This window comes from Amblyraja radiata, chromosome 7 (assembly GCF_010909765.2).
Source record: "Amblyraja radiata isolate CabotCenter1 chromosome 7, sAmbRad1.1.pri, whole genome shotgun sequence".
In the NCBI taxonomy this organism is placed as follows: domain Eukaryota; kingdom Metazoa; phylum Chordata; class Chondrichthyes; order Rajiformes; family Rajidae; genus Amblyraja; species Amblyraja radiata.
In genome coordinates this window covers 28,603,730-28,630,362 of record NC_045962.1, presented here as the reverse complement: position 1 = coordinate 28,630,362, position 26,633 = coordinate 28,603,730, and the positions used below count along the sequence as shown (strand labels likewise).

At 41.2% G+C, this 26,633-nt stretch overlaps 1 protein-coding gene across 5 annotated transcripts; it reads right to left on the bottom strand.

Moving 5' to 3' along the window:
* Window positions 1-5,465: 5,465 nt before the first annotated feature.
* bbs5 (Bardet-Biedl syndrome 5) lies at window positions 5,466-26,406 on the bottom strand. Of its 5 annotated transcripts, none has more exons than XM_033023976.1 (12): window positions 26,248-26,406; window positions 24,318-24,415; window positions 21,689-21,754; window positions 16,232-16,281; window positions 14,180-14,307; window positions 11,692-11,827; window positions 10,418-10,513; window positions 8,271-8,333; window positions 7,898-8,032; window positions 6,935-7,018; window positions 5,791-5,814; window positions 5,466-5,675 (listed from the first exon to the last, which is right to left on the bottom strand). In XM_033023976.1, the coding sequence occupies exons 1-12, from the start codon at window positions 26,307-26,309 to the stop codon at window positions 5,574-5,576; spliced, it is 1,044 nt and encodes a 347-aa protein (XP_032879867.1). In that variant the 5' UTR covers window positions 26,310-26,406; the 3' UTR covers window positions 5,466-5,573. The 5 variants fall into 5 exon arrangements, with proteins under 5 accessions (XP_032879867.1, XP_032879868.1, XP_032879869.1 ...); XM_033023977.1 differs by having other exon boundaries at window positions 24,318-24,400; window positions 26,248-26,405; XM_033023978.1 differs by lacking the exon at window positions 21,689-21,754.
* Window positions 26,407-26,633: the final 227 nt, after the last annotated feature.

Here is a 26,633-nt window from a genome sequence, read left to right as displayed (position 1 = left end):
TATCAGGGCCACGAATATCGAGCAATCCTTCTACCATCTTCTTCATGCTAACTTTAAATCGCATGTCATATCCATACAGCTGCTACCGACTACTCATAAATGCTTTTCCAATATTGACGAAAGTCTAGGACCTTTCAGGGACGACTTTAAAATACAAATTGTATTCACATTATTTTAGTAAACTTATTAAGACTTGCGTTGAGGCGGCAGCGGAACGGAATGCAACCTGGAGCTTCTGATGTGCCGTCAGTCCTTACAATTTGACGTCTAGTGACCAGAGTTACACATTTGCTTTTCAATTGTTAATCCGCAGATTTAGAAGTTCGACACATTTAAATATTGTGAAATAAAAACATGTTTCCAAGTAACTCACAAGGTCAGCTGCCGAACAGCTGAAAGTCGTGGTCACCTCAGCTCGTCCATTTTTAGATTTAGAAAGTTTATCAACCTTACTCATGAGTACACTTAAGATTCGTCTCGCTGTCCTGCTACCTTATAAAAAGGTGACTCGTCTCCCACATCACAAGTTTGCTAATATGCTTAACATTTTGCAAATGTATTGTGTCACAACTACCTATAAATACTTTATAGACAACCAAACTGCTAAGAATGCAGTGGGAACCCCTATATATTAAATGTACACAAACAGAACCAACAACCATTTTAGTTTTAGTTTTCAACTCAATAAATTAGGAATGAAGGATGTCTTGATTGGGTCTTTCGTGTCCCCGCAACCGCATGGACTAAGATTCCACGAAATTTACTTTCGACAATACTTTCTCAAATATATATATTTTTTGAGAGTATATCGCTGTGCAGGAAATGGCATGTATGACATTTCATCCTCGGCTGCTCCCTGGACATCTGATCCCCCTCACCCACTTTCCATGTGCTTTAGTCCATCCGTTTTTTTTTACTTTGACATTTACCCAGAACATGTGATTCGGCCCACAATGTCCGTGCCGAACAAACTCCCCCGTCCTGCCTGTGTTCTATATCCTACCACTCTCCCTGTAAGAAACTTGCTTCACATGTCTCCTTTAAACTTTGTTTACCTTAAATCTAAGCCCTCTTAGTCTTTGCCATTTCCACCTTGGCTCTGACCATCTGCCTCTCAAAATTTCCTGAGACTAGTCATTGGAAGTTTTATTTCGACTTATCCCGTATTTGATTACTGCAATCTTGATTATAGTCAGCAGCATATGGCATCTACCTGAATTTTAGTTTACACGCTGCCCCTTTGCACAGCTTCAGCACCTTGATGGTTTCCCAATACATCAATGGATTTTTCAATTTTTTGCTTTCAGTCCACCCAACCAGTCTGCCTGTTCATCCACACATCTACTATTCTGGTGAAGGGTCTCCCATCTGAACATTTTTCAGTTTCTCTTCCCACAGATAGTGCCTGACCTGCTGAGTGTTTCCAGCATTGTGTTTTTTTAAATTTCAATACTACTTGTTCATTTTATCTATTCCATCCAATGACTTTCTAGCTCTCCCCCCCCCCCCCCCCCCCCCCCTCCCCCCCCCCCCCCCTCCCCCCCCCCCTCCCCTCCCCCGTATTTACAAATTCATGAGCTTGTTCACTGGTAAATTTAGGGCTCTCCCAGACCGATTAATGCGAAGGAAAGGAAGGGGAGGCTACAAATGAGGCAAGTGAGAGTTAGAAATGAAAGCAAAATTAACAGAGAAGTGAATGAGGCCAGTGAGATTTAACAATGAAAATTGAGGGCGGTTTTGAACATAGAAAAGTCCAGCACAGGAACAGGCCCTTCAGCCCATGATGTGCCTAAAATAATGCCAAGATAAACTAAATTCATCTGATACAAATGGAGCACCAGCCGAGTCTTACCTCTTAGTCCCAGATCTCTTTGAAGGTATGGAATTGGCTAGGATAGACTGGCAAATTATGCTAAAAGGATTGACAGTGGAGATGCAATGGCAAAGATTTAAAGACCGCATGGATGAACTCCAAAAATTGTTCATCCCTGTCGGGCGAAAAAATAAAATGGGGAAGGCGGCTCAACCGTGGCTAACAAGGGAAATCAAGGATAGTGTTAAATCTAAGGAAAAGGCATATAAACTGGCCAGAGGTGGCAACAAACTGGAGGATTGGGAGAAATTTAGAAACAGATGACAAAGGGGTTAATTAAGAGGGGGGAAAAGAGCATGAAAGAAAGCTTGCGTAGAATATAAAAACTGACTCTAAGCTTCTTTAGATATGTAAAAAGGAAAGGATTAGTGAAGACAAATGTAAGTCCCTTACAATCTGAGAAAAGTGAATTTATCATGGAAAACAAAGAAATGGCAGAACAGTTAAACACATACTTTGGTTCAGTCTTCACTAAGGAAGACACAATATCCCAGAAATACTAGGGGACCGAGGATCTTGTGTGTGGGAGGAACTGAAGGGAATCCACATTAGTCAGGAAATGGTGCTAGGTAAACTGTTCGGACTGAGGGCAGATAAATTCCCAGGGCCTGATGTTCTGCATCCCAGAATACTCAAGGGGGTGGCCACAGAAATCTTGGATGCATTGGTGATGATTTTCCAATGTTCTCTCGACTCTGGATCAGTTCCTGTGGACTGGAGGGTAACCAATGTAACTCCACTTCTTAAGAAAGGAGGGAGAGAGAAAACAAGGAATTATAGACCAGTAAGCTTTACATCGGTGGAGGGGGGGGGAGGGGGGGGGGGGGGGGGGGTGGAGATGCTCGAGTCGAATGTTAAAGATGTAATAGCAGCGCATTTGGAAAGCAGTGACAGGATCAGTCAAAGTCAGCATGAATTTATGAAGGGAAATCTTCTGGAAATTATTGAGGAAGTAACAAGTAGATGTAGCCAGTGGATGTGGTGTATCTGGACATTCAAAAAGCCTTCGACAAGGTCCCACACAACAGATTAGTGTGCAAAATGAGAGCACATGGTATTGGGGGTAGGGTATTGACATGGATAGAGAACTGGTTGGCAGACAGGAAACAAAGACTAGTAATTAACGGGTCCTTTTCAGAATGGCAGACGGTGACTAGTGGGGTGTCGCAAGGCTCGGTGCTGGGACCCCAGTTATTTACAATATATAGTAATGATTTAGACAAGGGAATTTAATATGACATCTCCAAGTTTGGGGATGACACAAAGCTGGGTGGCAGTGTGAGCTGCGATGAGGATGCTATGAGGCTGCAGGATAACTTGGATAGGTTGGGCAAGTGGGCAGATGAATGGCAGATGCAGTATAATGTGGATAAATGTGAGGTTATACACTTTGATGGCAAGAACAGGAAGGCAGATTACTAATCTAAATGGTGTCAGATTAGGAAAAGGAGAAGTGCAACGAGACCTGGGTGTGCTCGTACATCAGTCACTGTTGAGGGAGTGCAGGTTCAACAGGTTAGTTCCCGATGGCAGGACTGACATATGATGAAAGAATGGGTCGACTGGGCTTGTATTTACTGGAATTTAAAAGGATGAGAGGGAATCTTATAGAAACATATAAAATTCTTAATGGATTGGACAGGCTAGATGCAGGAAAAATTGTTCCCGATGTTGGGGGAGCCAAGAACCAGGGGTCACAGTTTAAGAATAAGGGGTTGGCCATTTTGGACTGTGATGAGGAAAAACTGCTTCACCCAGAGAGTTGTGAATCTGTGGAATTCTCTTCCACAGAAGGCAGTGGAGGCCAATTCACTACATGTTTTCAAGAGATGTTTTCAATTTATCTCTTAGGGCTAAAGGAAACAAGGGATATGTGGATAAAGCAGGAAAGAGGTACTGATTTTAGATGATTATATTGAATGGCAGTGCTGGATCGAAGGGCTGAATAGCCTACTCCTGCACCTATTTTTCTATGTTCTATGCTCCAGTTTCAATCATTCCCTGAGAGCCTCCACCACGTCTACATCTTTTCTAAATTACATCTGTCATTACTAATTTTCACAACAAAGACTTTCTGACAGCTCAAAATGGCTGCCCACTGCAAATTCACAAATGTTTCAAGGCGTTTCTCTCCCCCCCCCCCCCACCCGATCCTATTTCCTCCCTGACTCATAACCCACATTGGCGAGCTTTCTGCCAGGATTTCCACCTATTTATTTTGCCTTGTTTATACTCAGTGATTGCCTTATCAAAGATGACAGAATTGACTAAAATTCACTTGCAAAGTTGCCTCTTTTCTTATCAAATGTCTCCTGCTGCAGCTCATCTCTCGTGTATTCCTACTGAAACTCCACTCTTCAAGATTTGGTTCCATCCTGGATCATGGGTATGTTCATATTAATCAGCCTTCCTCAAGGTCAATGCATTCTTAGATCCATGCATAGTGCCATGCTTCAACACATGCAAGCTCTTGGCTGTTCACTGCAACACCAACTTTATCTCACAGCTACGGTGGTCCGTAGTTCCAATTCATCCTTCACTGCATTTGGTACTCCAAAAGACAAAACATTTCCTTCCTTTAGTTTAGAGATACAGCATGGAAACAGGCTCTTCGATCCAACGAGTCCACGCCAACCATTGATCAACACTTCACACTAGTTCCATATTATCCATTTTATCCCACTTTCACATCCATTCCCTTCCCTGGCTGACTTCGGAGGCTGTGGCTGCGACGCGGCTTCGGAGCTTCGGAGGCTTCGGCCGCGGACCCTGTGGATGGTAACATCGGGAGCTCGCAGGTCCCAGGTTGGTGACCGATTCTCTTGAGCTCCCGCAACAACAGCTTCGTCCGCTGGACTGGAGGGTGGCAGCTTCGTCCGCCCCGGGTCGCGGAGTTTGAATCGGCCCATTCACGGAGCGTGGAATCGGCCGCGGGACTTACCATCATCCGGCGGGGGCCTCAATATCGAGAGCCTGGATCGCAACGATGCAGCAGGAAAACAAGCAAGGGATAATACTTTTTGCCTTCCATCACAATGAGGAGGTGCCTGGAGACTCACTGTGATGGATGTTTGTGTTAAACTGTGTTCATTGTGTGTTTAGTTGCTTTTTTTATCGTGACTGCAGCGCAATTTTGTTCAAACTTTAATTGTTTGAATGGCAATAAAGGATATTGTATTGTATTAATGCAATATCCTCGCCTTTAATAAATCATGTTTCTAACTCTAAGTTCGAGACCAATCATAAACTTAAACTGTTTATTTTTTAAGTACTCTTTTTCTCTCAACTACTGCCTGGACTATATAAAATGTTCCTTCTATTATCATTCCCTCCCCACACAGGACTTTTGTATTGTCAGGATTTTATTCATTTAATTATTTGCTTTAAAACGCTGAATAACTAGAAATGTATTAAATTGTTCCAGCAAGTCACCATCATTTGCCACTTTTCAGTATTATATCGTTCCTAGGAGATAAAATATTTTATTGAGTTTATACTTTAAAAGAGTAACAAGACCTTAAAGGAGGTGGAGAGAGAAATTAATAACCAAATATTAATCCTGAGGCAGTATAAAACAAAAAGACTCTATGGTATTTTTAATGGTTAGATTTTATTTTTGAAGAGCAATGATGATTAAAATTTGCGTTATGTAGTCTCAATACATGGTGTTCTTAAAACAAATCAATACAAAACCAGAAGTTTAACTCATCACTTCCCAAAGACCTTGAAGAGTGAAGCCATCTTTCAATTTCTCGATTGCTAGTCCAAGTTCCTCGGAGTAAACCGGTTCACGGTCATGTTGCTTATTTAAAGAAAATATGCAAAAGAATTAATTCCGGTTCCACAATATGCAAAATAGTTATACTCAAGAGGTAATTGCAGTAAGCTATTAGTCAATGAAAGAAAGTTTTCAATACCTTATTGGTATCTGCAAAATATGCCTGGAACAAAAAGCATAAAGAGATCAGAACATTTTGCAGTCCACAAAGAGAAAGAATTTGCATTCTGCATTTTTAAAGATGTTATCTAATAGAAGAGATAAGCTAGAACCAGAGGACATGATGTACTTGGATTTTCAGAAGACCTCAAGGTGGTGTAAAAAAACCCCCAAATATTAATCCTGAGGCAGTATAAAACAGAAAGACTATGGTATTTTTTAAATGGTTAGACTTTATTGTTGAATTGCAACGATGATTAAAATTTGCATTATGTAGTCTCAATACATGGTGTTCTCAAAACAAATCAATACAATAGTTAACCAGAAGGGTAATGTATTAGCCAAATTGGTTGACCAATCAAGTTGCTCGCATATTCAAATCTTCTTGCTCAGAAGCTAAAGCACCATCTCTGTTGATAATTGCATGCTTTAGGTGTAGCTATGCTTTCAAATTCTGGTATAAGGACATAAATATTTCTTTGTGCAGCAACACTTCCTATCCATTTATATAAAATGCTGCCTTTATGCTTTTTCTCTTTCAAAGTGGAATATTTCATATGTATCCATGTTATTTTGTTGGTTCACATACTTGATCAATGGTGTTTTATCATTAATGTTTTATTATTATTAATGTTTAGTGTTTTCTGAGTCATTCGTAACTGTCACTGTATGTCATGTTGTTATTTGTGGGCGGAGCACCAAGGCAAATTCCTTGTATGTGAATACTTGGCCAATAAACTTACTTTCCTCATAATGCATCACCCTCATTTTTGCCTACTCACTCAATCGGTCTAATTTGTCTTCAAGCCTCTTTGCATCATTCTCACTATTCATAATCTGACCCAGCTCAGTCTCACTGACAAACTTTAAATATTATATTTAAACTACAAGGAGACAGTAATTCCTCATAGACCCTGGTGTACCTGTATCACTGTTTTGTTACGAAATGACACTTCCACATAAACACTTTAAAAGAAAAGCTTATTTTAAACTTATAGAAGCCAGAGTAATTTACAACCAGTATTTTCTTTTCAATGCAAGACCAAGTGTATTTTCCAAAACTGATATTTCAGTATATATTGTTGATTCTTTATAAAGATTTACACACATTAATTGTTACTCACTACAAAAGCATCAGTTGGTTCCTCCGGTTCAATTTCAACATCATCTTGAACTTGCTCAACGGTCAGGTCCTCAAGTGGCTGAGGCTGTGCCATAAACATTGTCAAGAGTGTTTTATTGTCATATTACCAACAGAACAATGAAATTCTACTTGCAGCAGCAGCACAACTAGGTTTGTACACATAGTACTGAACAGATAATGTAATAAACAAATAAAAAAAAGTTCAATAAATAAAAAACCCATTATTGTGTAAAAAACAAAAAAACACAACACACCCTAAGTCCTTAGTGCAGCCCAGGTAATTCATGGATTAGTTGGAGTTGCCATGTTCTGATATACAAATGCTCACAACCTACCTCTACAAAATTGCAAACTTGTATCGAATAGCTATCTTGATCCACAGCACCATTTTATTTTTTGCCACATTTGGTATTTCAAAAAAGCTTTTTAACCTTAATTTCAGACTATAGACTTCGGATGCAGCGTAGAAACAGGCTCTTTGGCCCACTGAAGCCGCACCAAACAGCGATCACCACATAAACCTGTATGTCTTTGAAATGTGGCATTAAACCGCAGCATCTGTAGAAAACCCACACGGTCACAGTGAGAACGTACAAACTCCATACAGACAGCAGCCGCAGTGAGGAACGAACCTGGATCTCTGGCATTGGACCTCAAAGATTACAATAGTTATGATGATGGGTCTCTGAACTGAAATATTAACTGTGTTTCTCCCTCCACAGATGCTACCTAACATGCCATATTGCTAGCAATTCCTCCTTTTATTAAATAAGGAAAAATGCTTGCCACAAAATATATTGTCTTCAAACTGCCAAAATAAATTGGCCTGACTGCTCCAACCCATCTGATATTATAGAGCAGTTACATTTTCTTCCCTTTTAAAAACACACAATCTAGATATTAAAATTATAGCACAAGACATTTTAACATAACAAATACATACCTTTTCCTCCATTTCATACTGGACACCAAAGATTGGACAAGCAGAATAAACTTTATGCAAAGAGTTTATCTCTTTAACAGCCTCTTGAAGTTTCTCCACAGGATCAATTTTAAAACCAAGTACATATCCTCCACTCTAAAAATAACAAGGACATTTCATTGATCATTCTGCCAGTATACATGTTTATATTGAGCAGATAGAATCAATCAGTTCCATGCTAGTTCCAAACTACAGCAATCACGTTGTTCCCAATTCCACTCAATTTACTTTCCTCACTATTTCTCTCGCTCAATTCCCATCAACTTTCCTTTACTTCTTTCTAATATTTGAAAGCTAAAACATATTAGTCGACATAAATACTTTGGGAGCTTACCTGTTGTGAGCTCTCTATTACAAGTGCCAACCCAAATTTGGAGTCCCTGATCTTTATAGACCGCTGGAATGAAATATTAAATAAACTTTATGCCAAGAATGTATCAAAGGATAACTAAAAATACATATCCAAAACTCCACAGAATTAAACTAGTGTCCTAAGATTTCATTAGTTTCTAAGAAAAATGACTCAATTATGATCTAGAACATGTAATTTTCTGTATCCCAATAAATTTGCAGATCAGTTATATTTATTCCTTACTTTTAATCTTTAATTCCCCATAGGTTAAACATGTAGGAAACATTGATAACCATAAACGACATCAAATGGAATCAAAAGTATTCACACTTCCTCCTATTTGTGTATGATGCAGCCATTTGTATTTATTGTACAAACCAAATATTTATAATTTCAATTTTTGAAAAATCGCAGTCTTTTAAATCACTCCTAGCAGCACACTTTTGTCATGGTGAGGAAATATTATACAATAAAATTGCTCAAATGATAATTTTTGTGTGAGGAACTTATGTTAAGTTACAAGAGAAGGACTTGGAGCGGAGGTTTTCAAAAATACATAGCCCACAAAGGAATAAAGAACATACACACACACATAGGAGAACAGATGGCTTGTTACAACATGGAGATGTTAATGTAAATAGGCATAGCTTTGTTTGCTTTGAAGCGGCTATTACTCTGTCAGAAGTTGTATAGGGTTTAGTTGGTGTTTAGAGTATAGGTTATTGATGGGTTTCTTTTCAAGACATGAGCATCATGTGTCCTTTCTTTATGGCACATCTTTGAGCTCGGGTGTGTTATAAAGGGGATTTATGGTTTTCTATATTGGGTCGTGGGCACCAAGGCTAGATACTAGTCTGTGATCTGGTTTGTGCTGTTTAAATGTATTTATGTTGAGATAAGAGATAAGGTTGTGTGGTTGTGTGACCTTTGTATAAGGGTGGTTTCTTATGTTTATAGAAAACTGAGAAAGTAACTCTGTTTTGATAATGGTCCATTTGCTGTGTGGAATGCTATTAGTGAGGAGGCCTTACATTCCTTTCGTCCAGAGTTAGAAGGGGGAGGTTGTAATTAAACTAGACCCGAGCTTGGGAAGAAGCGATTATAATTAATCAAGTGTGACAATGTGTGGCCTTTGTGTGGTTGGGGATTGTAGAAATAACTTAAGTTTTTACCACTTTGTAAGAATGGGGCAAAACTCATATTTAATCCATGTAACTGTATTTTAACTATGAAGTAAGGAAATTATTTGTGAAGTGTATTGTGTTTAATTAGGATTGTGAGTATTAGACTTTGTTTAAATCTAAAGTTTTAGAAATAACTTTCTTTTCCAAAAGTGAAAATATATGTTTTGTGTGTATGTACTGTGTGATTGCAGTATGACGTGTATTTTATATTCTGAGAGGTGTTCTCTGAGAATCAGTTTTATATCTCTGTGGTTTTACTACTTTGAAATAAAATGATTTTGAGCAAAGAGGTTAAAAAAAACCACAGAGGGGAAAAAAGGTTGTAAAGGGGCCGGAAAAGGGAAAATCATGTGACAATACGTGTTGTCAATCACTGGAAAGGATTTAGTTGATTGGTTAATGCAAATAAGCTAAATGTATGGTAAACAATAATGATTGGTTAATAGTTTGTCACTCCTTTTGTATCATAATTGTCTAATACCTATATAATGTGTTATGTTTGTGTCAAAGCAGTAGTTCTTTCGACCTGCCCCAGAGTTTCTAGCTCTGTGTTGGAAGGTTTAAAGAATTATCCAGCGCTGTCAGAATAAAGAATTGATTTTAGCAGCAATGGTTTGAATCACGTTTTCTTGAATTGGACTGACAAAAGAACTTAGTTTAACAATGGCAAGTTAGCACTGAATGCATAAAGTCAATAAATGCTACAAATTTGGAATTTCTTGCTGTGAAATAATTTGATTCTGGGGAAAACACGTGCATCGAAAAATAAAATTCACTGCATAAAACCAATCATCCAGAAACCATCAATAATTAAATTGAAAACACCAATCAGATAATGCTCTCACTGTCAAGACGACATTCATCCTCTTTAGCTCACATTTTAATACCTAATTTATTAGGCACTGTGAGAATAAATATGTTATTAGAAAGTAAAGTCAAACTTACAATTTGTAGATAGGGAATGCTAACATTGAAGCTATCATTCATGTTTGCGTGCCACACTATCCGTACATTTGTAATAAAAAAGGTTCCCAGATTGCCCTGGAGAGGAATCAAACATATAGGAGTCATACTATCATAAATAATGAATGAAATACCAAAAACAAAATCTGCAGCGTATCTTAATTCTACCCAAATAAGTCACTTTACACTGAACACATAGAGGCAAATTAAAAGATAAGATAACTTAGTATGATCCTGAACATGGAATTTTCTGTATTCCAACAAATAGGATACAAACGCCGCAGTTGGTGGCGGCGCCTAACGGCAGCGGCTCGACTACAGTCGTTCGTCTTTTTTTTATTTTTGTCTTGTTAAATGTATGCTTTGAGCTTAGTTTTTATTATTTTTTAGCTGTGTATATGTGGGGGGTGGAGGGGGGGGATGTGGGGGAAACCGTTTAATCTCTTCCCTGTACGGGGACCCGACATTTTCCCTGTCGGGTCTCCGGTGTCGGTGGGCCTAACATCGAGGAGCCGGCGGCGGCCTCCGTCCGGGACTAACCTGAGGGCTCCAGTCGCGGAGCCTGCGGACCTGACATCACGGAGCAGGCCGACTTCGGAGCGGGAAGAGCTGTGGTGGCGCTCGGCTGCGACCCGACTTTGGAGCTTCGGAAGCTCCAGCTGCAGGCCTGGTGGACAGGAACATCGGGAGCTCGCAGGTCCCTGGTGGGAGACAGCTATTCGGAGCTCCCGCAACGGCAGCTTGTCCCGCTGGAATAGCGGGGTTGAAAGGACACGGAGCATGGCCTAACATCGCCCGGTGCGGGTTAGTGGCCACGGGGACTTCCATCGTCACCGGGGGCTCTAACATTGGAGCCCCAGTTCGCCTAGACGCTGCAGTTGGACTGCTGGACCGCTGGTTGGCCTGCTTGATCCGCGGGGTTTAAAGGACACGGAGCTGGGGCCTAACATCACCCGGCGTGTAGCTAAATGGCCACGGGACTTACCATCTTACCAAGCGGGGGGCTTTAACATCGGAGCCCCAGTTCGCCTCGATGCTGCAGTTGGACCGCGGGAGAAGAACAAAGGGAAGAGATAAGACTTTGCCTTCCATCACAGTGAGGAGGTGTTGGAGACTCACTGTTATGGATGTTTATGTAAGCTGTGTTAAGTGTGGTCTTGGGTTTTTTTGTAATGTAAAAAACTGTAGTAAATGTAATTTTGTTCAAACCTAGGTTTGAATGACAATAAATAGCATTCCATTCCATTCCAACATACCTGGTCACTTGATAGATTCCAAACACCATTAATTTTATCATAAACCTGTTCCTGCGGTAGAAGTCTGAGCTGCTTGTTTTGGATGAGAGCTCCTCTTAATTTAAGATCTCTATAAATTTTTGATGTCTCATATGCCCTATAAGGAAATAGAATTGGGCGAGATAGTAAAAAAAAAAATTAAGCCACTGTGATTTAAGAGAAAAAAAAAAGATGAGGCTGCATTATTTAATGCATTCTCACTTACCTATGCCAGACAGAAAATTATCAGTTAGTAGTTTAACAAAGGCATAAAATCCCAGCAATAACTAGACTTGTAAAGCTCCTTTGTAAACCTGAAAATTGATAGTCTGAGAAAAAAATCTGTTGTCCAGTGCACGAATGAAACTTAAGTAAGGAATCAGGAGGTAGAATCTTCTCATTAATCAGAAGTGCTAAATATGCAATAATTAGCAACTAAGCAAATGGCAAATATTTAGCAACCGTCCATCTTTTAATTCATTTTCAGTTCCATTTAATTGGAAGTTCTAATTATAGCGCCTGCAATGTTGTCTAACCAACAGCCGCCTAAGACTGTCCTCTTCACTATAAAGGCAACCACTATTCTGGTGCAATCTGCAATTTTATTAATCATTCCTCCTACAGTCATATCCAAATTATAATTTAATAAAAGAAACAGGGATCCCAGCGCCAATCCCTGTGGCATGCTGCTGATCAAAGACTTCCAGTTACAAAAATAACATTCAACACCTTCTGCCTCCCATTACTGATCTAATTTTGGATCCAATTTGTCAACTTTCCTTGAAACACATGGACTTTAACCTCTCGTGGAGTCTTGTCAAAGTCTTTAGTGAAATTCACATCTAACTCACTGTTCTCATCAATATATTTTGTTATTTCTTCATAAATAAAAACGCAATTAAATTTGCCAGACACAACTTCTCACCAACAAAGCAGTGCCAAGCATGTCTGTTCAATCCATGGCTATCCAAATGAAGATTAATCCTGCCCTCAGAACTTATTCCCTACCACTTATGTTACTCTAAAGGGTCTGTATTTATTGCCTATCCCATACTTGCCTATTGCCTAAGTTGTCCACGAGTAAAGATGCATTTGCTGTACACAAATCATCTAATACCCCACTATGCTCAGCAAAGATTTAAATATCTCCAGCAGGATACCTGCAGTCTTTACTTTTTGTCTGCCACAGCAAACTGGATACATTGTATGAGGTTCAGGAGATTTATCTTTTTAAACCCGCTATCTAATACTTTTTCCTCTTTAATAATGTGTTCTGAAATGTATTACTTTCAAACGTTTTGAGGGAGCATTAACTGGAACTAAATGTTTAAACTTCTTAAATGCTATAAATGATGAAGCCGAATTTTAGTTAAAATATAAGAAGATATTAAATTGGCTTCTGGGCTAGCTTACAGCTTATATTTAGTCTCAAATTAGGCTTGCCTCAGGTTGCGGTGTGTGAGATAATAAATACCATAACATTGTCTCCCAAGTGACAAGCAGAGAAGAGCTAGATCTCTTTGAAGTAAGATGCCGTAAACCAAATGGCCAATGTTATGGGGGAGGAGGCGAGAAAGGAAGAGAGAAACAGCTAGTCATATCTGTGAAGTAAGATGCCATAAACCAAATGGCCAATGTTTATGAGGGACCAAGTGACAGAGAGGAAGCAGCGAAAGAGCTAGGGTGATCTCTGTGAAGATAAAATGGCATTATCCAAATGGCCAATGTTTATGAAGGACGAGAGAGGAACCAGGGAAGTAGAAAGATAAAATGTCGTAAACCAAATGGCCAATGTTATCTTGTAACATGTAAACAAAAGGCCTTTGATGTGATGCATTCTGTGGAAACCTTTTCCTGTACCTCTGACCATGACTAATGTCTGTGAAATGTGCTAAGGGGACAAAAAAACCCTATTTAAGGCAATGTAATTCTGTTGTTCAGAGAGGTGGACGGAGGACGGTCAAGTGTCTGTATTGGTCACTTGACTGGAATTCTCGCTCCCTTCCATCGGCCGATGTTAAGTAAAGTTTTGAACTGGTCTACCAAACAGTTTGTGTGGTGTCTGTTTATTAAGAAGCGAACCTGGTTTAGTAGTTAAGAAAGTAGCTTTTTCATAAAGCTGGAAGAAGCATTAAAAAGAAGGAAATACAGCAATACAATAATATGAATCGAAATACAAATAACTGAAAATCTGAAATAAAAACAGGAAGTGCTAGAAATATTCAGCAGGTCAGGCTGAAAATGAGCAGAGAGAAAAAGAGTTACTATTTCACACAAATAATTTTTAACCATAACTTAATCAGAACTAAAATAACAGATCCCAAGCATGAATATTCCCAATATAAGCAAAGCCATAACAAACACGATGGATGGTGAAGACGAAAGCACAAGTTAGCTTCAGAAATCATCTGTTGACATGGGTTGCTCGATTTGATCAAAAGTCTATACATACAATCCATTGTAATTCTACCTGTGCACAGCAATGACAGTGGTGAAGAGCCGAGGGCTTCCTGGAACCACACTGGTAAAGATGAACTCAAATCGTGTGCTATTACATTTGGTCAGGATGTAAAGTGCTTCAGTTTGACCACGGAGTTTCTGTGAAGTCACATTTTAAAATCAATATATTTAAAAGTATACTTGCAGCCTCACCTTGTGGTTCACTGGGCAACTGCACTCCACAATATGGAAATGTGCCAGCCAAAAGCAACCATATAGCAGGCCAACAGAGCAAGAAAAAACCCCAAAACATTTCACAGGGACAGTAGTAAATAAAAAAAACTATTGCCAATATTGTCAAGAAAAATTAGATTGTAATACCAAAGACTTGGTCAACGGGGAGGTTTTAAAGTGCATCTTAAAGAAGAGATGGAGAAGCAGAGAGATTGGGACTAAATCCAAGAATTGAAAAGATATGGCCGGCAACGATTAAAAAATGGTCAGGAAATGGAGAACACACACATGAAGGTTTTAAAAAGTGGCATTACTAAAATGAAAGCCTGTGAAAGACAGAAAGAAAATGGATGATTGAAACTTTAGCCAAGTCGGACTTGAGCAGGAAATTTTAGGAAAGTAAAATGAGGGAATCTGACAAGATGTACAGTATATTTTAGTCAACAATGTTACGGGTAAGGGTTTCTGCAGCAGCATATTAGATGAGGTACAGCAACAGTGTGGAGTCTTAGGTGTAAGAGTGGCAAGAGTGACATTTTGTATTTGGGATCAAGCAGAAATCAAAGTGGTGAACAGTCTGGAGCCACAAACAATCTGCTGGAAGATCTCAGCAGGACAAGCAGCGACTTTGGGGTGCAGGGGTTGGAATTGTGGGCGATTTGCACCTGCACCCTACATCAGGACTGAGAGTGGAGGGAAGATTGCCAGTATAAAAAGGAAAGAAACCTCCCTACCCACAGGTTCCTTATCATCCAATTTTGTCCCACTTCCCCTCCTCGTTCCACCCACTTATGACCAATACATTTCACCCACTGGATTCCAACCATTCTTCCCCAGATGGTTCTGGTTCCATCTTTCCTTCACCTCTCCCTTAATGGTGCCCATTATCACCTTCCTTACTCACTAGATTCCAGCACTGGTAGCCTTGTGTCCCGACTTATACCCTCCTCGCAATCTCTAAACCTCAGCCTCCCCTTCCCCAACATGGTTCCATCAGCCTTCCTCCGTCTACCATCCACTTGCCTGCCTCTCAACTCTAACCCCTCCCCCCTGTACCCAGTTCCATCTGTCTGTCCCCCTTCACCCCTCCTCGGTCCAGCATTCATCTACTGGACTGCCTCACCACTCCCCCATCTCCTCTTTATACCAAATGCATAGGAAGGAACTGCAGATGCTGGTTTATATTGAAGAGAGGCACAAAATGTTGGAGTAATGCAGCGGGTCAGGCAGCGTCTCTGGAGAAAAGGAATAGGTGATGTTTTGGGTCGGAACCCTTTTTCAGACCTGCTGTGATACTCCAGCATTTTGTGTCTATCCTCTATACCAGTTATCTTCCCTCTCCTCTCTAAGTCCCGATGCAGCATTTCTATCCCAAATTGAGGCAATTCCTTTATTCGCTCCACAAATGCTGCTTGACTACCAAGTTCTTCCAGGATTGTTTATTGTTCCAGCTTCTGGCGCCTGGAGTCTCTTTGTACACATTCTGGTCAATTTCAGACAGTTGCCAATGGAGAGGGATGAAGTCAGAGAACTTATTTGTCACAAAAGACAATCAGTCTGGCATGTTATAGAGATAGTGCTAGGATCAGAAGTGCCGGTCGTGAGGTAAAGCTCACAACCAGCACTTCTGCCCCTCCACAAGCATCAGAATGCCAAATGCCTGATTGGAGTTTGCAAAATGGAAATCTCCGGTGGCATCAAAATGTACTTCAAAAGGAGATAATTACATTGTGTCCAACAGCGCTGATGTGTGTGGGGTACATTTATTTGGAAGGACTTATTTTTCAGCATTTATAGAATTTATACTCTACATGGTGTAAAGAAGTATGTTTTGTTTTTAATCTCTTACCGAATTGGCAGTTCTAGTTGTAATATTTATAATACAGTTGTAGCCAACAGCTGAAAGAGAAATAAAAACATGAAGAAAATCATTTGGACATTTTACTGAAGAATTCATGAAGAATAAGGAAGTAGAAGACATTTTCTAAATCATCCTCAACATGCAGCAGACTGCAGTAAAACTGAACAGGAACACTTTCATCAACAATTTATGATTCACTCCAATACAACTTTCAGTTTCACTCCTCCTGGGGAAACTCCAGATTTAGGGGGGGGGGGGGAGGAGAGGAAGATGGCATCAGGGGTAAACATAGTGCATCTACAAAGCCTGGATCCAATATACTTCTTTAACCATGTATATTTTTTCAAGCACTACAAAACATCCTATCACTTATGACCTTATGATATGATCGGACTTGCAAAAGTGTTTCATCTTCTATAGACCAACCTAAGGGCTATGGATTTGATGGTCATCTGTATGTTCAATGGGAAACTTTAATAGAAACTAGACAACGCAATATTCTACCACTCACCTATCCATGAGGCAATGTTCAGTGAAAATTGGCAAACTCTCCCCCAACTGCGCAGCCGCGGCTAATGGGTCCCTGTTGTGACGCCAGAGATCGCCGTTGTAACACGAGTCGAAATGGCGATCTCAAAATGGCAGTAGTCCAACTACGCGAGCACGGCTGACGACCTTAAAACGGCGGGCCTGGCAACCCCCAACTGCGCATGCGTGGATATTGGGCCCGGCAACCCACCCGCAACTGCGCATGCGCAGAGCGCACTTAACGGTAAAAAGAAAATATAAGTTTATTGAGGGAATAATATGATTTACTTTGTGAAATCGAACAAAACTCATTACTGCACATCCCAGGCTAATGGTGAGTAAGGTGGGCCTAAAATTGTTGCGCTATTGTGTACCGTTTTGGCTGTATACAGGCATGCATAAAACATTACACTTTTTTGCTATATTTTTTAACGTTTATAATTGTCAAATTGAACAAAACTTGTTACAGCACACCACAGGGTAATGGAAAGTAAGGTGGGCCAAAAGTTGTTGCGCTATCATGTACCGTTTTGGCTGTATTTTGGGAAAATACATACAAATAAATATATACATACAAGATGATTTTTAGTAATATACTAGACCAAGTGGGACCCGTTAGTCCCCGTTCCAACGCAATAATCCACCACTCACCCGTTTGCCCAATGCAGCCCGTTTCCACCACTCACCCGTTCCCCCAACGAAACCGGTTCCCACAACACAATATTCCACCACTCACGCATAGCCCCCAACTGCCCCCACACCCCAAGATATAAACCAAGTGGGGGTCCCTGTCACATGGGAGGGCTGGTCCCCCAATGCTATATTCGACCACTCACCCATAACCCCCAACTGTGTTGACGTGGCAATAACTCGTAAAAAACAAGATCAATGTGAACGCAGCTCACTCTCCCCTCTTCAGTCCCCTATTCACCTCCTCAATTATCCTCCCTCTCCCCACCTCCACCAACCATCCACTGCTCCCTCCACTGACCCCCTCCCTCCCCTCCTCTCTCTTCCCTCCCCTCCTCCATTACCTCACCATCCCTCTTCCTACCCCTATCCTCTAGTCTCCCTCATCCCCAGCACTCCTTCCCCTTCACCCTCGCTCTTCTTTCCCCTCTCCTCCTCCTCTCCCGCACTTCTCTCTCCCTCTCCTTTCCCCAATCTTCAGTCACTCCCTCCCTCCCTGCTCCCCCACTCCTCACCTCCCCCCACAATAGACAATAGACAATGAAAATGTCCTTGCCCCGGGTGCCGCTCCGCTCCTTACGGGCGGGTCGCCAGTCCGGTCTCTTCCCGCCCCTGGACCCCGCACCAACTCCTTGCCCCGGGTGCTGCTCCTCTCCCTCCCTGGCCTTGCCCTCCCTGCGAGCCCGGTGCCACTCCTCAGGGCGGGGGCTGTCAGGGGGGGGACAGTCCGAGCAGCGCGGAGTCGGGGGAAGGGGAGGGAGAGGCCGAGGCTGCCTTGGCCCAGGTGCCGCTCATCTCCCTCCCAGAGGGCCCGGGGCAGTAGTAAAATGGAAGGAAACTTACCCGTGGAGTCGTTGTGAGGCGAGGAAAAAAAGAAAGCGGTCTGAAATTGTGCAAAGACCGCGCTGAGGACCCATGGGGTGTCGTTTGTGATGCCATTCAAATAAAGACGGCAAGTGTGGGCGCTGTCTTATTTTTAAAGTTTAAAATGTTACTAACTTGTAAAATATGGCATCAATGTGAACAAAACTTATTTTTCACACTTCACAGGACAATGGTGAGTAAGGTGGTGAAAAGATTGTAGCGCTATCATGTACCGTTTTTGTGCAAACATAGGTACAAATCTGCATAGAAACAAACAAACAATTAAATATGAGAGTTTTAATAATATACTAGACTAAGTGGGACCCGTTGGGTCCCAGCAGCACACGGGAGGGCTGGGTCCCCAACGCAATATCCCACCTCTCCACCAATTCCAATATTGGTGGCCAGTGGGGAGGGGGGGGGGGCTTTCTGGAGCGCTAGTATGGGTGTTGTGGGCTGAAAGAACTGGTTTCCAGAGGGCTAGTATGGACATTGAGGGCTGAACGGATTCTTGGGCTGGCGGTTCAGTCACTCAAGCCTGTTGTGCTGGCAGCTCACTCACGGCTGGTGGGCTGGCAGTTGACTCACGGCTATTCCTTGAAATTCCATTTCAAGAATGGTGCAAGGCCACCAAATTCAAGTGCAGTTTCATACCATTTCAAGCAGGGTGCAAGGCCACTAAAGACAGCGAGTCGTGACCTCTCCATCTAGCAGAGACTGAGCCACGCCCACACTTCTGGATTTTATAGTCCCTCCCCCCCTCCTACCAGAAGGGGCGTGGCCTTCATGGCATGACTGACAGGAGAGAGAATCTCAACATTTTTTAAACACTAATAACTCATTTATTTTTCATGGATGGGAAAAATCCTCGGCACCTGATGAGCGGAGGGGGATTCTGAGAAGGATGGCCAAAAATCACTGCCGTACGTAGTAGCGTTTATTCTAAAATCAATATAAAGCGCAAACAGGAAGTGGTCAAGATTAGACTTTTAATCATATAGAAGGCAAGGCAATTTTAATTATGCAAGGCAACTTTAATTAGACAAGGCAACCACTGAGTCCTGTTACCACTCACCCATAGCCCCTAACTGCGCAGGCGCGGCTCATACACTCTCTCCCCCTCCTTTTCCCCCTCCCTCTTCTCTCCCCTCTCATCCTCCCCTCACCTCTCCCTCCTTTTCCTTACAACTATGCAACAAATCTCTCATTGCACTGGGTGGAACTGTTGATGGGCAGTTTATGTAAATGAGATCCCATTGTGATGTAATTGTCGGGTGGAGCACTGTTCACGGGCAGTTTATGTAAATGAGATCCCATCGTGAGGTTTTAGCTGTAACTGCCACTGCAGTGTTCAAGTCATTCTTTCTCAAGCTGGACTTTGTAAAGTTGAAAATGTGAGTAACTTGTAAAATATAACATCAATCTGAACGAAACTTGATTAAAACACACAAGACAATTGTGAATAAGGTGGTGCAAAAAACACACACACACACACACACACATACACCTGGTCCCCCAACGCAACCCATTCCTCAACGCAATATTCCACCACTCACTCGTTCCCCAACACGGAAGGCCTGGTCCCCCAACGCAACCTGTTACCCCAACGCAATATTCCACCACTCACCCATAGCCCCCAAGGGAAGCCTGATCCCCCTACGCAACCCGTTCCTCAACGCAATATTCCACACTCACCCATTCCCCCAACGCAACCCGTTCCAACACAATATTCCACCACTCACCCATAGCCCCCAACTGCGCAGGGGTTGCTCATTTCCCTTTATTCACCCTTTCTCATTTTAAACTTTAAAAAAAATGCAATTGCACTTGCTTGGGCTGGCAGGACTCAGTGTCCTGGGATAGCAACATTGTAGCGAGCAGGGCTACAATCCCGTTGTGACATCATAGCTGTGAGTGCCAGTGCAGAAGGAAGAATTTTTTCTCAAATTGGGGTTTTGTAAATTAAGAAATGTGAATAACTTTTAAAATATAACATCAATCTGAACAAAACTTGATACACCACACCACAGGACAATTGTGAGTAAGATGGTGCACAAATTGTAGCGCTATTGTGTAACATTTTGGCATAATTCCAGGATCACAAGGGCAAGCAGACAGACACACACATACACACACATGCATAGAAACAAGTAAGATGAGAGTTTTAGTAATATATAGATAGATATAGATTTTATGAGAATATTTTACTCAGAATGGGGTCACTCAAGTTTGGGCATCAATGCACAAAACCCAACTGGGAGGCCCTTAACATATTCAATGTACGATCTTGCATCCTTGGAGGGAGAGGCCTCTTGCACTGAAACGCCCATCCTTTCTATGACTATAAATTATCATCAGTTCTCTGCTCCATCACCGTACACATTGACTCAGTCCCTCGCAGTCTCTCCTACCATGTGTTGCCACTCCTTACTTTTGGGTGAAAACAATGTAGTACATTAATTTATTCCGGTGCTCTGAATAATTTCTGAGGAATTATTGTATTTGGAAAATAACAAGAATTATCTCCGTCTGATATCTTTTTAAAAAATCAAAGAAAATATAGATGAGGATAATGAGCTGAGAATTCTGATGTTTGGTGCTCTGCATTAATGCCCAAACTTGGGTATCCCCATTCTGAGTAAAATATTCTCATAACATTTCTATTAAATTCCACCCCATTGACTCCATCTATATTTCACATTGCATCAGGAAAGGAGCAAACACAATCAAGGACATTCATAGCCCGGTCATTCTTTCATCTCCTTTCTCCTGTTGGGCAGGAGATACAAATGCTTGAAACCGCATACCAGTATATACAAGAGTATCAGACTTTTGAACAGACCTCTCAGATAGTTGCGATGAATTCCCTATCTTCAAATCTACTTTATTGCAATCCTTGCACTTTGTGTTATCTGCACTTTCTCTGTAGCTTTCTCTTTTGCACTGCTGTATTTGTGTATGGTATGGTTTGTCTGAATAACCCGCAAAACAAAGTTTTTCACTGTATCTCGGTACGTGTGACAATAATAATAAACCAACAATCATGATGAACTTTGTTTGAACATTTTTTTGTGAATAGTCCTTTGTAAAGTTACATTTAATCCTTGCTCCTCATTTTCATGGTTCCTGTCACACTAATTCCTTACGTCACCTGGATGATATCAATTTCTAACCTTGGATGCACTAGAAAATAAATGTAATCTAATTAAAAATCTCACTACAGCTGCAGCTATTTCTAATAAGCAAATGCTCAATCAGTATTTATTCACCAAGAAAAATTGACTTATAACAAAGCAACAATCTTGAGTTAATTTGAAAGCAAACTTCACTAATTGCCAAGCTTGTTAAGAAATCTTCACTTACATAAATTAACCCGCGGAATAGCCAGTGAATGCCAGATAATTCGCAAATTGGTCACAAGCAGTCTACCTGGAAAAGAAAATTAGCGACCATAAGAAACAGCTCGATTAAACAAGCTTCAAAACTGTAAGCGGGCAGTGATGGAAGTTTTGTTTTGCATCATACATTGGAGGCAAGGACAATTCTATGGAACATTGAGTCACTTTGTGAAACATGATTAAATAACAGAATGATTTGCTAAGGCTGCAGAACAATTCTTTGCTCATATCCTATAGGCATACAGCACAGAAGCAGGCCTTTCAGCCCCTCATCCATGCCGGTCAAATTGCTCATTGAAAATGGCACCGATTGCCTGCGATTCACCCATATTCCTCTCAAACTTTCCTGTACATGTACTGTCCAAATGTCCATTAAACATTATTATTGTACCGCCTCTACCATTTCCTCTGGCAGATCGTTCCACCGTATGGAAAAACTTTCCCTTCTGATCTCCTTTTAATCTTTACCCTGTCAGATTACACCCCTTATGCCCTCTGGTTTTCAACTCCCCTACCATGGGAAGACTGTGACTATCTATCCTATCTATGCCTCCAGAACCCTGTCAGTCATTGTATATGTCTTGGCCTGGTTTAATTTTTCAAAAAGAATCACTTCGCACTTATATGAATCATATTTCATCTGCCGTTCCTCTGCTCATGTTCCCAGTTGATCGATATCCTATTGTAACCGTAGATAACCTCCTTCACTATCCCCTACAACACCAGTTTGGTATCACCTGTAAACTTACTAATCATGCCACCGACATTCTTACCCAGATCATTAATATAGATGACAAACAGCAGAGTACTGAACATCGATCCCTGTTGCACATTACTGGCCACAGGCCTCCAATCTGAAAAGCAACCCTCTATTACTACCCTCTGCCTCCTACTGCCAATCCAAGTTTGTACTCAATTGGCTAGCTCACCATGGATCGCATGCAATTATTCTCATAAGAATGAAATAATCCACACAATTACAGAAAACAGAACTCACCTTGCTTGGTTTATAGCAAGACAAGCATTTCTAGGTCATTCAAAGTCCTAAACAATAAATAAATTACATAAAATATAGAGGTAAAGGCAAACAGAGCAGCCAATTTCCACATAAACCACAATAAGATGTATGACCGGTTAAGTTGTTTCAGAGATTACTGAGGGACGATCGCTCACCAAAATAAAAGGATTGCAGGAGTTAATATCACATAGCCAGCAGTAAAATGTCCTTCTTAGTGAAAAGAGCTGCAAAATATTTGCACCCACTCTTTGTATGGCATCTTATCTTAATGCATTCTTTGGGAATATCACGTTATTGGGGTTGGTAAAAAGAGAATTAAATGATACATGATATACATAAAGTGCTGGTTAGTGATTAAACTTTGAAGCTTCGAGACGACTGGGTTTTAACTTAACTGTGATGGCCTCAGCATCATTGAAACCAGTTCCAATATGCACTTAGAAATATAGAAAATAGGTGCAGTAGGCCATTCGGCCCTTTCAGCCAGCACCACCATTCAATATGATAATTTCTGATCATCCGAAATCAGTACCCCGTTCCTGCTTTCTCCCCATATCCCTTGATTCTGTTAGCCCTGAGAGCTATATCTAACTCTCTCTTGAAAACATCTTTATGTGTTAATATGCAAACGGGCTTAATATGTATAGAACACAAAGACAGCATAACTGGAATACACAGACGACGTTTTGGGTCAGGACCCTTCTTCCAAGTGAAGTGAGACTGGAGTCTCAAGAAGGCCAAAAATTCCATGTCTTCCAGAGATGCTGCCTGACCCATTGAATTACTCTGCATTTTGAGTTCTATGCAGGATCCCAGCATCTGTAGTTTTTTGTACCTTGTCAGTGATGACGCCAGCAGTTACAAATGCTCATCAAAAGGTCGAGTATCGGATACTCAATCTCTGTGAAAACAATTCTGAATGGCAAAAGACCTCAATAGGTTGTTTCGAGGCTAGGGAAATCCCCCTTTACCTCTTTTTTTAATAACTAATAAGCACTGCCATTTTAGTAGGCAGAGTTATTCAAATGGCAGTGATGAAGGCATTTTAGAAATGTGCTGAACCCTTACTTCCTGTTTACTTTAAGGTATCCAGGCCATGTCTAATTCAATGGGTAACCAATAATCCCAACAACATGCCTAGGGTCCATGAATTTTCCATTTCCCAAACAAATCATCTTCATGCTCAATCTTTGGATAAGGCATTGAAAACATTACTTTGTAGTTTTATTTGACCATCAGGGATCAACTCTGTCACTCTGAACCTATAAAAGACCGAGGTTAAAATAACTTTCCAAAAATGTTAATTCTCACAATTATGGATATAAAAGTTTACAAATTCATATAATATACCTTATTTACTGCAAGATCATACCTTCATAACTCCTAAAAGATTGGGTAAAGCAATTAAATAATTCTATTAATAACTGACATGAGCATAGATCCAATAAGCAAAAGTACAGCTCTCCCTGTGTTACACCATGTATAATTAAAGTCTATGTGCTTCAAGGTAACCAAAATACATAGCACAAACAACTTTAATTTCTAAAATATCATTGAATGTGTATTTATTCTCTACCTTTATCTCCATTATTCCCTTTAGTATCTTCAATGGAGTCCAAACAGTCAATTAGAACCTCTCCAGGTCTCACCTTCATTTGTCTAAAAATAGAACAGCTATTAATGTGGAGGACCATCAATTCACCAGCTATATAGCAGAATAGAAAGTTCCTTTCCCAGGTTTGACCTGATACCATTTAATGTCATGAGGTCTAGAATCAAAGTTGAGCCAAAGGGCCACTTCCACAGTGCTCCCATAGTTGGTGGGACAGGGCATACTTACAGATTGTGAAGGAGGACTCTGACATGTTGACGGTGAAGTATGACTGTATGTGGACTATACTAGGTTATGCTTGACTCATCTGTGAGACAGGTCTCATATTATAACCTCTAATGACCAGTATTTCGTGAGGAGTACTTTTCAAGATACATTTTGGCATGTCTGAATTTAGCACTTAAGTCAAAGCTGGGTGGCCCTTCCATTCTTATTCCATTTCTGTTTCAATGTAGAACTGAGTGTTGATTAGCCATTTCAGAGGACATTTAAGGTTAATGAGGAAAAAATTGGAGTAGGAGATAAAGTTGACCAAAACCATAGAAATTATAAACATAGAAATTAGGTGCTTCAATAGATATTTTAAAATAGTTAACTGAGTGTTTTGTAGAAAGTGAGTCAGGGAAATTAATCATTGAAAACAACGGAGTGACAGATGAAACAGGGATTTTGCAGAAGTTTTCACTATAGAGGATACAGGCAACAATCCAGAAATGTTTAGGGTGGTACTTGTGGCTGTTTTTTCTGTCAAACTTTGTGAGTAGTGCTGGTACTGTGCTGATCTAGCAAAGTCTGCAGTACTTCATCACAATGCCGACTAGTTCTTTTGAGGTTGTGGAAAAGCTTTGGGTAATCAAGTAATGAGTCACTTGCAGAATGCCCACTTTTTGTCAGCTGCTGTCATCATAATGTTTACATGCCTGTTCTGGTTATGCTTTTGGTAAATGTTGGCTCTCAAAGCATTTAGTAGTAATGTGGCAACAAAAATGCTTTTGAGAGTTGACGGAACTTGTTAAAGCCTCTTGTTAATGATGGTTACTAACTGGGGATTGTATGGCACGAACCCCATTCCAGTCTGATCAGCCAATACCTAAAATTGGTCCAGAACCTGCTACACAGTCATGAACTCCTTCACTTTGAGCTGCCAAGGGTGGAATTTAGTGCTCTGTTTTCTCATCCAGGTCCACTTATTTTGCCTCCTGAAGAAGAAAACGTCATCGGTGAAGCAGTGAAAGATGACGGATAAAGTTAGAGACCAAAACTGTAGACAATACTCCACGGAGGCATTTTATAATTGCAGGAAGGTATCTTTACTCCAGCATATCCTCGGATATTAAACCCAACCGTATTTTTTTCCTTTTCTCACTCTTACCTACTCTAATCTACTACCCAAGGTCGCTTTTTAAAGCGCATCTAATATTTTCTATTTTATGACGTTATCATCCTCAGACTTCACATTGTGTAGGATCTGTAGGAAATTAAACGTTTCTCTCTGGAGACACAAGAGCCTGCAGACACTGGAATCTTCAGCAAAACACAAAGTGGCTGAAGTAGCTCAGTGGATTAGAGCATATGTGGAGGGAATTCTCTCAGCACCCTGTGACGCGCTCAATGTTTTCCTTCTCTCTGATTTACTGAGTCAGCATTTGGATTTTTTATTTTCATTATAAACATGCTATTTATTTTAGTGAGATGCAGATGGTCCGTTTCCCCTTGAATGTCACTTGTTTTCATTATCGGGACGCACAGCGGCCTCCTGTCTGCGAGGTCACGTTTCATTTTATGAATATTTTGGATGCGTTTCAAGTACAACGCGCTCCGAAGGCTCTGCGCTACGCAGTCCTCGACAGCCAGCGGTGCAGAGGGCGCTGTCAGCTACAACTAGGGTACTCACTGAAACGAAATGTCGAAGCGGACATCCCTGTCCTCCCACAGCGCGTCTAACACGGGCACCATAGCGCCAGTGCCGCCGCCGCCGCTCAGCCAACTGCTGGGCCCGGAGCAGAGCAGCACCCGACCGGCGTCGCCCCGGCAACCGCGACACTCCCGGAAGCTGGAGCTGCAGCCGCTCACGTGACCAAACATCTTGCTGGAGTAACTCAGTGGGACAGGCAGCATCTCTGGAGAGAAGGAATGGGTGACGTTTCGGGTCGAGACCCTTCTTCAGACTGGTTAGGGATAAGGGAAACTAGAGATATAGACGGTGATGTGGAGAGATAAAGAACAAGGAATGAAAGATATGCAAAAAAACGTTGATAAAGGAAACAGGCCAAAGCCGTT

What these genes read in the sequence shown, in the direction of transcription:
- bbs5 (XM_033023976.1), bottom strand. Translation starts at nt 26,309, where the DNA reads ATGGTGCCCGTGTTAGACGCGCTGTGGGAGGACAGGGATGTCCGCTTC. An exon ending in GCATTCCCTATCTACAAATT is followed by an intron (nt 8,334 to 10,417) that starts GTAAGTTTGACT and finishes ATTTCATTCCAG; the next exon opens with CGGTCTATAAAGATCAGGGA. An exon ending in AACCAACTGATGCTTTTGTA is followed by an intron (nt 5,815 to 6,934) that starts GTGAGTAACAAT and finishes TTTTTGTTCCAG; the next exon opens with GCATATTTTGCAGATACCAA.